This window comes from Lissotriton helveticus, chromosome 3_2 (assembly GCF_964261635.1).
Source record: "Lissotriton helveticus chromosome 3_2, aLisHel1.1, whole genome shotgun sequence".
In the NCBI taxonomy this organism is placed as follows: domain Eukaryota; kingdom Metazoa; phylum Chordata; class Amphibia; order Caudata; family Salamandridae; genus Lissotriton; species Lissotriton helveticus.
The window spans coordinates 133548363-133560162 of NC_136062.1; the positions used below are offsets into that span (position 1 = coordinate 133548363).

At 44.1% G+C, this 11800-nt stretch overlaps 1 protein-coding gene across 1 annotated transcript in view; it reads right to left on the reverse strand.

The window, feature by feature from the left end:
* LOC144826134 (uncharacterized) overlaps positions 1-10956 on the reverse strand; it is a 31418-nt gene extending 20462 nt beyond the window's left edge. The window contains exon 1 of the mRNA XM_078684529.1: positions 9711-10956. Within this exon, the coding sequence (XP_078540655.1) occupies positions 9711-10956 (1246 nt within the window). The remainder of the gene's footprint in view (positions 1-9710) is intronic.
* Between the last annotated feature and the right edge of the window lie 844 nt (positions 10957-11800).

The window sequence follows — 11800 nt, forward strand, 5'->3', positions numbered from 1 at the left end:
TGTGCGTGTTGCAAAACTAATTAAATAGTAATAATAATAATAATATGTGACCATGTGCCCCCTTCTCTCTTTTGTGCACCTATCCTCTATTTGGGGATAGGTGCATAAAAATTTGCGCCTCTAAGTGTTGATGCATTAAATATGTTAATTCTGTTCCATAATGATATTGAGAGCTGCATCCCTTCCCTTTTCCACCATCTTTCACCTATTTTATCATATGGCAAAAGAGTTTTATCTTCTCCAAAGATTCTCACCCAGGCACTGATCATCCGTTGGATCGAGAAATCAAAGGCTTCACTAATATTTACTCCAACGGTAGTATTTTTTATAACGAATTTTTCCAACAAGGGTTTTATTCTGAGAAATGACCAATTTAATATTGTTTTAGAATGCAATGTCTGGCCATTGCTTCCAAGAGCTACCTATAATAAAATTCCGGATTTGTACATACCCTTTTTCTTCCCATTTATTCAGAATACTAGTCTCTATAAACCATCTTTCCCCCGTAAAAAAGTGGGACAGCATGGTTGAGCCAGTATATCTCGGAACACTGAAAAATGTTAAAAACTGGAATTTTTGCTTTGTATGAAGAGTATTGTATTGTACTTTCTTAGGGTACTTAGTTATTATTGTAGGATCAGTAATTCCTTTAAGATCTTTTCACAAAGAAATTGTCTGCCCTCTGAGGGTCCAAAAAGAAAAATCTAAAACTATAATGTGCAAAAGTTGTGTAGTAATAATTCCTAATATTTGGGAGCGACAACCTTTCTTCTGCAACAGGGTGATTTAAAGTGCTAAGTACCAGTCTCGGTACCTTATGTGACCATAAAAATTAGGAGAACATACTATCTACCTCTTTAAAAAAAGCTGCTTGTAGTGCACATTGAACGGCGCTAAAAAGAAAGTTAAATAGTGGAAGAATAGACATGCAAATTAATGCGACTCGACCTAGAATTAATAATGGGAGCTGATTCCGTTGTGTTAACAGGCGCTTCACTTTTTTAGCAACGGGGTGTAGTTTAAATGAAATCGATCTTCTACTTTCTTCGTCACAAAAATCCCTAAGTATGTCTTTGGACGAATGTTGTATACTGACCGAAATTCTGGCAATAGAGAATTGACTGAACAATTGCACAATATGATCTCGGTTTTAGACTTGTGTATTCTATAACCATCTATTGCTTGAAAATCTGAGAAAATCCTCATGATTTCCTCCTGGGTATCTGTTTCTGAGTTCAAAAAAAGGACAATGTCATCAGCATGAAGTTTTATGTTTGTCATCCCTTGAACAGGGACAGTGTACGCTTTTATCCGATTGCTATTGCTAATGGCTCTATAAATGACGCAAATAAAATTGGAGAGAGAGGACACCCTTGTCTAGTGGCTCTATTGATTTGGCATATAGATATATTCACTGAATTAATTAAAATTTGCGCCTATGACTTCGTTTGAAGCCGACTTATTAGATGAATTAATCCCTCTGGAAAACTAAATATTCCCAAAATTACAAACAGACAATCCCATGAGACTAGGTCAAACGCCTTTTCTGTATCTAAAAACCAGATCTGAGCCACAGTTTTTTTACGTTAAATAAATCTAGTGCTTCTAATAAAAAATGTGTATTAGTATGGAGCTGCCTCCCCGCAACAAAACCGCACTGATCCATCCCAATGAGTGAACCAACCATTTTGTTTAGTCTATTGGTAAGTAGTTTAGTAAAGATTTTGTAGTCAACATTTAGGAGGCTTATAGGCCTACAGGAATTCACGTTCTCCCTGTCTTTATCCTTTTTTTAAATGCTGACCACTACGGCTGTACGAAAAGATAATGGTGGATTGCTCCCTTGTAATAGATGATTTACAAGATTTAGGAATTCAATATTAAGAGTTCCTGCACATTTTTTTTAAATTCTGCGGGAAACCCGTCTCCCCCCGTTGCTTTACAATTGGCTAGAGAGCTTATGTCTACTTCAAGTTCTTCCTTCGTAAAATCAGCTAATAATTCTTCTTGAAAGTGCCTAACTAAAATAGGGATTGGCAAATTGTGCAAAAAACCACGGATGGATTCATAAGGTGCATGGTAGTCAGATTGGTATATTCTCTTGTAATGCTTAAGGAAGACCTTTCCTATATCTAACGTGGTACTTGAATGTGTTTTAGTGGAATCATCCAATATACTTTCAATCCTGTTGCAAACTTGTTTTTATTTTGCCTGCCAGGCTAAAAGCTTCCCTGTGTATTCACTGTCTTCACATACTGTTTGCCGGTAGGAGCTGCTTGCCATATCGCCTAAACCACAGTAGAATCCTCTCATTTGTGTTTTTGCTTCTACTACTTCCTGTTTACTTCTAGGATCCCTGTTTCTGATATAATCCTGGTTTGCGTGGGCAAGTCTTGTTTCAATCTTCAACCTTTCCTATTTTTTAGCCCTTTGTTGGGGGATCTCCTTTGAGGTAATTATACCTCTTAACGTGGCATTAAATGCATCCCAGATTATATTAATTGGGGCAGAATCTTTATTTATATAGAAAAGGGAGCTAATCTTGGTTTCTATTTCTGTGCATCACAAGTCATTTGATGAATTAAATTTATTAAAATGCCATCTTCTTGAAGCACTTTCATCCAAGCTCCCTACAACGACTTCCATTTTAATTAGGGCATGATCAGAAAAGGCATTTACAATATGTTCATATTTACTAACTATATGAATATGTGAGGTCAGAAAAAAGTCTATTCTTGATGCTGAATCGTATTTTGCTGAGTAACACGAGTATCCACGTTTAGCTGGATTGTTAAGTCGTCAATAGTCTACTATATCTAGATCGAGTTTACAGCTAGACAGAGAGATGGAAACTTGCGGTTTATTTTGTTTTCGTTCTATCTTTGTTGAGTCAACTAAGGGATTCTGCAGAAAATTAAAATCACCTCCCCATTTGATCTGACCAGGAATGCCCGATAAAGCTTGCTTTAATTGTAAAATGGGGAATGGATCATCTATCACTGGTGCATTGTGGCCAGTATAAGATCTAGCTGATTTAATTTTCCATGCAAAAATGTCCATCTTCCAACCGGATCTGAATGTGTAGCATTAACATGAAATTAGACATGCTTCCCTAGAAAAATACTCACTCCTCTCTGTGCAAAGCCCGAAACAGATGAACAATAAAAACCCGTCCAATTCTTAAGAATTTTGTTAGAATCTGATAAACTTCGAAAATGCGTCTCTTGAAAAAAAATAACGTTGGGATAAAGCCCTTTGAGCCAGCTCTCTACAGGGTAGGCTTTGCATCTATTGTTTAGGCCAGTAGCATTGTAGGACAAAATTGTTGATTTATTCCTATTCAACATTCAAGAACAGCTGGAATGCGTAAACGGGCCTTGTGGCGATCCATCACATAAAATCTTTTTCTAAAAGTTAGCAAACTAAGAAGTGCGGATTGTGCAAATTGTGCATTGAGCAGCAGTTTTAAATAGCAGCTGAAACATAGCACTACCATAACACAGATGCCTTCTCTTTCTAAAAATTGCTATTTAAAAGTGCAATTTGTGCAAATTGTGCATTGAGCAGCAGTTTTTAAATAGTGCAAAGACATAGCTCTACAATAACATAGATGCCTACTCTAACTGTAAGATAGCAAACTTAAAGTGCGAGTTGTGCTAATTATACATTCGAACAACAGTACTAATTAGCAGCTTAACATAACACTCCAATAACATAGGTGCCTTATTGTGCGTTGTGCATTGTGCAAATTGTGCATTGAGCAGCAGTTTTTAAATAGCAGCAAAGACATAGCTCTACAATAGCATAGATGCCTACTCTTGCTATAAGATAGCAACTTAAAGTGCGAATTGTGCTAATTATGCATTCGGACAACAGTTCTAAATAGCAGCTGAAATATAACACTCCAATGACATGGACACCTAAGGTACATTCTTCATTTACCATAACTAGCAGCATAATAGACTGAAAACTGAGAGATAAAAAAACACTTCCCAAAAGCTAATGTGCAAATTTTAACATTAAGCAGCAGATGTTAATAGCAGCCGACATGTAAAGTGTAAAGAAGTCTATATATATACCTGAGAAAGAACATTAAGTGCCCTGTGCTCAATCTCCACCTAAAGTGCGTACTGAATTTCAATGAAAATTACCTGTACATTGACAATTTCTCTACCCAATCTATTTATGTTCTGAAACAAAGAAACTTTGTATAAGAATTCTCTTTTTTCTGAATGCTTCACCCCCACCACCTCTCCCACAAACCCCCCTTGAAGGAAGGGACACCCACTATTCCCACTATTCCCTCCTTCTCCCTCTTTTTGCTGGTTGCCATTTTGTTGCATTCTTTGTGTCTCCAGGTTCACCTCCTGCCCGCCCTAAAATGTACTCAACTAGGAGACGTTATATCAAATCATATTTAAATCAGATGCCAGCTCATGACTACAGAATTCCTTTCTCTTATACAGGGCCCAGATCTTCCAAAAGAGTTTGAGCCTTTGATGTATATGAAAAGACGAAAAATATTCCCTTAGCCAGGACTTTTAGTTTAGGCTGTTGCACAATGGATGCTTGCGCTCCTTTAGCCTTGAAGGAGTCAATAATTTTAATAAAATCATTCCGCCTATGTGCTGAGGCTGCAGACATATCAGAAAAGATTCAGAAATTTTGAATCTCAGAGGTAGAAAATGATCTCTTGGCTATTGCTGTATTTATTCAAAATCAATCAGGAATGAATCACTTGACCCGAGTAACCAGGGTCTGCAATATTCGTCTGGGTAGTCAATAAAAAACCCTCAGTCACGTACTCAAATTGTGAAGAGGTATATCTTGGTTCTCCGCCTTGTATTAAAAATGTGACAGCATCATCATTGGGTTTTATTTTTGTTGTATGCTTCCTCCCCCCCGGAGGAGAATCACTGGTTATTGCAGTAGTGATCAACGAGAAGGTAAGTAGTGAACAGTGATTTAGTGAAGGTGAAGCTAGGTGGTGATGATAAAAAATCTAGTTTACCTAGGTTAAAAATTATTTAATGGTCTAGGTTCAAGATTTGTCTAAAAAACTGTTTTGTGTGTGTGTGGACGTATTATCAGTCTTACGCACTATAATGTTCATAAAAAGGTTGACATGTTTCAGCCCTTAGTCTGCCCAGGCGGGCAGGGGGCTTTCTTCAGGACCCATGTAGAGGGTGGAGTCTGTATATTGCTAAAGTTTTGCTGAAAACTGGGTGAACTGCACCCCTTTTTAGAGGTCAATAAGTACCTGTACAAAGAAAGAGGGGGGAAGGAAACATATAGGGATGTTATGCTTTCTTCTTGTTGAATACATGCTGTCTCTCAGTGTCTAACTTACATTGTGTCCATGGGCCTGAGTGGTGCTTCAATGAAGAAGTTGGAGAAAAAGGTAATAAACTATAAAAATGGCAATTCTTTATATTCATTTGAACTACAAAATGGCAAGTCTTTCAATGGCAGTTCTCTAGGTTCAAGTGAACTATGAAATGGCAAATATTTGAATTAGCAAATTTTCGTGGTGGTAACTTCAATGCTTTCTCTAAATACGTTGTAGCTGGATGGTTAGTGTAGGAATGACAAGGTATTACGTGCCTCCTTCCTAGAAAGCGTCTGGATAGGGCGCACTTAGTGCTGGTGTAGTTGGCTGTTATGTTCTCACAGCAGTCAAGCAAATTCCTGTGTGTGCGGTTTTTTGAGAGTGCTAGTGCCTGGTAATCAGTTTATGTGCCCCAAGCTGAAAAGGAGTTCAGTTTTTTCACGTTTATTTACTGCGCTGTTGCTAAAAAAGGTGCACTGTGTGGCCTGCATGTTACTCTGAGCCTGGTTACGTTAAACGTTTTTGTGCCTCAGAGCGAATATAGCAGGCTTAGTTATGCGCTACGTGGTGAAATTAAATGTCTCAAAGGCCTGTTTCTCAAAATACTGCGGGTACTCAAAAGGTACCGTGGGTATGCGTACTGTAATTTCTAAGAGAAAGATGTTAATGCCTTTTTGAGCGAACGCTTTGCCTTGGTTACATTTACCTTATGTGTCCCCAGCCGGTGGCATTTATCGTCACTGGCCGCGCTGACATAAAAAACAAGCGCTATGTGGCGCGATTGTGTGCCTCCTCTAAATCGTATATTAGCATGCAATAGAAAGTATTTAGGCTACTGTAATCACTCGTGGTGGCGGAAGACGTTATGTCATTAATTAAAAATTTGCAAACATTCGTGACAAGAATTTTCAATTCTATTAAGGACACGGAGGCGAGGATTATGCTTTCTCGATTTCTTTACTACCAACAGCAGCCAATAGGAACATAGTAAAGAAAAAAGCAACTACAACTCCCATGAGCACTTAGGCAACCATAGAGACTACATGCTATATAAACCACCATAGAGGACAACACTTCCTCTTTCTTTGTCCAGGAATCATAAACAGTCAAAAGTCATTGAAGAAAAATACCGCCGACCATCCTGAAGGAAGAAGACCGAAGGCAACTGCCAAGTGGGCCAACAGGAGACAGGCAACCAACCAAAGGCGAAGAGGCCGTATCAGGAAATACAGCAGATCCAATATCCAAAGTGGCGGAAAACACCGCAGGAGAGACCATGACGAAGGATCACTTCTGGTCAGAACCTGAAAGAAAAAACAGAGCCGTAATACACAACTCCAAAACCTTGGAAAGGTAGCATCACATAGGGTGGGGAAAAAATCAATGCAAGAAAACATAGCAGATCATAGCAAAGCAAAGATGCAATATAAACAATGCAGTAGAATACAAACGGGTGGGATAATCCTCGCCTCCGTGTCCTTAATAGAATTGAAAATTCTTGTCACGAATGTTTGCAAATTTTTTATTCTATGGCAGGACAGGAGGCTTAGATTATGCTTGTTCAAAGCTGGTCCACCACAACAGAGGCAATATCCACAATGGGTTTGAAATAATACGTCTTAAACACAGTATCAGAAGACCAATCAGCCGTCTTCACAATGTCTTGCAAACTTACACCCACATGGAAAGCCTTAGAGGCCATGGCACCCCTTGCGGAATGAGCTCCAAAAACGGAGACATCAATACCTGCCTCAGACATAAGCCAGCGCACCCAACGTGCAAGAGTAGCTGGCGCCACAGGCTTAAAAGGCTTTTGCAAAGCAATCAACAACTGCCCAGACAAATCTTGACGAAAAGGAGCAGTACTCACCTCATAATCCTTTACGCACCGGACCACACATAACTGTGGGTTATGAGGAAAAGCTGGATAAGTAACAGTAGACAGATTAGTCTTTGTACGTCTGGAAACCGTAAAAGTAACCCGGTCCGGGGAAAAAGAACGGCCCGCGAGATCCAACGGGCGTACATCCGAGATACGCTTACAAGATACCAAGCATAAAAGCATTGTCAATTGTGCCGACAATTGTTTACAAGACAGAGAAGCGTTGGGAGGCCAAGCTTCCAGAAAACGTAAGACAACGGAGACATCCCAAAGAGCTACATACTTTGGACATGGCGGCTTAGCCATCCGAACACCACGAAGCAATTTAGAGATTAGATGATGTTCTCCAATAGGTTTACCGTCGACAAAATCATGGCCCGCAGAGAGAGCGGAGCGAAAAGAGTTGACAGTCCTGTAAGCAGAGCCAGAAGAAGCGATGGAAGCAAGAAAATTAACAACTAAAGAGACATCAGCTGAAGCGGGATCCAGGTCTCGTTCAGAACACCAATCACACCATCGTCGCCAACTGACGCATAACGCTTGCGCGTGTTGGGGGCCCAAGCTTCATTGATAAATCTCTCAGCGTCTCCAGATAAGCCAGGGACTTTCCAGCGTTCCCCGAAAGACGCCACGCCCCCAGACGGAGCTGGCCCGACAGAATCAGAGGATGCGGCTGGAGCAGAGGATCCAACAGCAGGTTCCACTTCGTTGGAAGCAGAAACGGAGTCGAGCAACTCATTTCCAAAGGTCCGGAAACCACGCTTGAGCTCTCCAAAGAGGAGCTATCAGAATGATCTCCGAATGAAACTGCTTCGTCCTGGCCAAGACTCGCGGGATCATTGCGAACGGGGGAAAAGCATAGCAAAGCTGAGGAGGCCAAGTCTGGAGAAAGGCATCCGTGGCAAGAGCCTCCGGATCCGGACGCCAGCTGTAAAACCTGGGCAGTTGAGCATTGAGGCGAGAGGCGAAGAGATCGATCCAAGGTCGACCCCAAAGGCGAGACAGAGTCCGAAAAACACGGGGGTGAAGCCGCCAGTCGCTGTAGTCCAGCAGGTGGCGAGAATTCCAGTCGGCCACCTGATTCTGGCGACCTGGGAGATACTCTGCAATAGGAGTGATCTTCCTCTGAAGGCAGAAATCCTTCGCAATCTCTGCCAACAGTCACGACCGTGTTCCCCCCAGTTTGTTCACATACCTCACCGCCGAGATGTTGTCCATGCGGAGCAAAATGCAACAGCTGGTGGCCTGAGGAGCAAGGCTGCGGATTGCAAAAGATCCCGCCAGAAGTTCCAGGCAGTTGATGTGAAGGGCTAGTTCGTCCTGAGACCAACGGCCGCCCGTCGTCATGTCGCCGCAACGGGCTCCCCAGCCCCACAGACTCGCATCCGATTCCAACACCAAATCCGGAGTCGAACCGAACAGGGCTTTCCCGTTCCAGGCTTCAATGTGCTGGAGCCACCACAACATCTCCGACTTCGCGTCTTGAGACAGAGGAACGAGGTCGGAATAACGAAGACCTTTCTGCAAGTGCCGGATCTTGAGCCGTTGCAGGGCCTGATAATGCAAGGGACCTGGAAAGATCACCTGAATGGAAGAGGCTAATAGTCCGACAATCCGAGCGATCGACCGCAAAGATACGTTCGGTGCGGACAACAGTAACTTCAATTCCCTCTTGATAGACCTGACCTTCTGGGCAGGCAAGAGAAGCTGGCAAGATATCGAGTCCACAAGGAAACCCAGAAACTCTATCGACTGAGTGGGTTGTAAATGAGATTTCTGAGGATTCACTAGAAATCCGAGAGACTGAAGCAGATCGATTGTCCACGATAAATGGGAACTCAGTTGCAGTGGGCACTGAGCCATCAAAAGAATGTCGTCCAGATACACGATTAGCCGCACCCCGCGCGCTCGCAGCGATTCCACAACTGGCCTCAGGAGCTTCGTGAAGCACCATGGAGCGGACGAAAGGCCGAACGGGAGAACCGTGTACTCGAACCACTCCCCCGACCATTGGAATTGAAGAAAGCGGCGATGAGGCGGAAAGATGGGAACGGACAAGTAAGCGTCCTTCAAATCCAGGCGAACCATCCAGTCACCCTTGCGAAGAAGATCCCTGAGAAGATGGATGCCCTCCATCTTGAAGTGACGATAGACCACCCCGTTGTTGAACTCCTTGAGATTGAGCACAAGGCGAGAACCTCCCCCTTTCTTTTCCACCAGAAACACATTGCTGACGAACCCCTGTGAATGCAGGGTCGTTCTCACAATGGCCCCTTTGAGAAGAAGAGAATTGATTTCTCTGGAGATCACCTCTCGATCTCGTTGGGAAAAAACAAGGGGAAAAGGGACGGGACCTTGAAGGGGCGGGTGGTAAAATTCGATGTGGTACCCTTGAACGGTCTGCAATATCCATGCATCGTTTGAGATCGTGCGCCAATTCTCTAGAAAAAATTGCACCCTGCCCCCCAAAACAACACTGTCGTAAGGAATCAAGCTCACCTGTGGAGGAGAAATCTTGGCGGCCTCCCTGGTTGCCACCGTAGCCTCCTTTGTTGCCTTGACCACGACCTTTACGGGAGGGGTAGAAGGACGACTTGGAACCTGAATAGGAAGACTGTTGTTGTTGACGCTGTCCGCCCCCTCCCTGGTGGGACTGTTGGCCACGCTGCTGACCAGAACCTCGGCCGAACGAACGTCCCCCAGAACGTCCGGCCCTGGCAAAAACCGGGCGGAACGCCCTGCGCAAGGAAGACTGCGCCTTGTCAAGGCCACTAAAAGTCGCAACGAACTTCGTTAATTCCTTCAAAAATGGTTGACCAAACAGGAGACCCTGAGCCTGGGGGCCCGACTCCGACGTTGCCAGTTCAGACAACCGGGGATCCATTTTCAACAGGATGGAACGTCTACGTTCGGTGGAAAGGGCACAGTTCGCGTTTCCCAGGAAACAGATAGCCCGCTGGGCCCAACCAATAATCTCATCCGGGTCGATGCCAGATGCCGACCCTTGTGCCTGATAACCTAAATCCAAGATCTTCGTCAGGGGGCCAAGAAGATCAAGCAACTTATCCTGACACAGGCGCCAAGAGCGATCAATCCCCTTCTTTGGATCTTTAGTGAATTTTTTGAGGTATGTCAAAATAGTCGTATCTACCTCCGGGGTGTCAGCCAACTTATCTTCCAACTCCGGGCGAGGGCACTCGGAGCGTAACCGAGAGCGCACCTCCTGATCAAAGGACTCACGGATGTGAGCCTGTATGTAATCAGCAACCTCTGGTGCAGGGGACCAAGATTTGGAGTTGGGATGGATGATATCCGTTGGCTCAAAGGTCAGGACCGGAGGATGGGATGAGGCGTCAACAAAATGTTCTTTGCTGGATTTTTTAGCAGGGGGAGGACTCGAGGGGCCAGAAGACGAAGAGGAGGAGGTGTCCTCCGTGTCCGGGGGAGGGGAACGGGATCTTTTAGACGCAGTAGGGGCAGACAAAGACTTAGCTAAGTTCACAAAGGCAGACTTATGAGGATTCTTAGGTGACTTAGAGGAGTGGCTGGTAGAAGATGACGGAATCCAGCCTTGCTGCTGAGCGTAATCTGTCAAATGGCGCTTCAGAGGTCCGATTGCGCGGACTAGCGCTGTATTAACTGACTGCTGGACCCCTTGGTCAAGGGCATCGACCAAGTCGTACTCAAAGGACTCCTTGGGCTCCTCTCCATAATAATATTCCTCAGCATCGTCATATGCAGCCATGGTGGAAGAAAAAGGACAGTGCACACCACTGAGGGAAATATATATAAATAAATATATATAGAGATAAGCCCACTAAAGTAATAAAGAAAGGTCTAGGCGGAAACCAAGCGACCCTGTCAGGGGGAGTGACAGCCCCAAGCAAGCCCAACAGGCAGAGCAACAAACTCGACCAAGAAACACAAATTCAAGAGTGGAGGGACAGGCTTGCAGATATAGTCACCCTAGGCAACGCCTCTATAGATTATACAGCCCTAAACCCTGTTTTGAGGTAAAAGGGCGTCTTGAGGGGCTCTCCGGCAGGCAGTGGGCAAGGCACAACAAAGCAACGCCGCCTCTGAGCGTGTCCGGGCTCCGCGTCTCTCACGGAGCATAAACAAAGCCAATGCGCATGCGCGGTGGCTCGCCTGACACTCCGGAAGGATACCGACGCGCGACACCAGCGCGCGAGCCTCCGAGCCCCGGTCCCGCTCCACCAAAGTAGAAAAATCACGGGCACACAGCGCCCGTATTACAAGAGAGGCGACACGCGCTCCCTGGAATGCACTATAAACAACACAAGACGCCGAAGCAAAGGACGCCAGAGGCGACTAACTACCCGGCGAAGCGGCACTAAGCAAAGTAAGCAGCTGAAAAGCGGCGTACAACGTTTGGAAAAGTACAATGCAACATACAAACATGCAATAGTAATAAGTAATGCAGAAATGGACTTAACTGGCTGCGAAGCAGCAAAGAAAGAGGAAGTGTTGTCCTCTATGGTGGTTTATATAGCATGTAGTCTCTATGGTTGCCTAAGTGCTCATGGGAGTTGTAGTTGCTTTTTTCTGTACTATGTTCCTATTGGCTG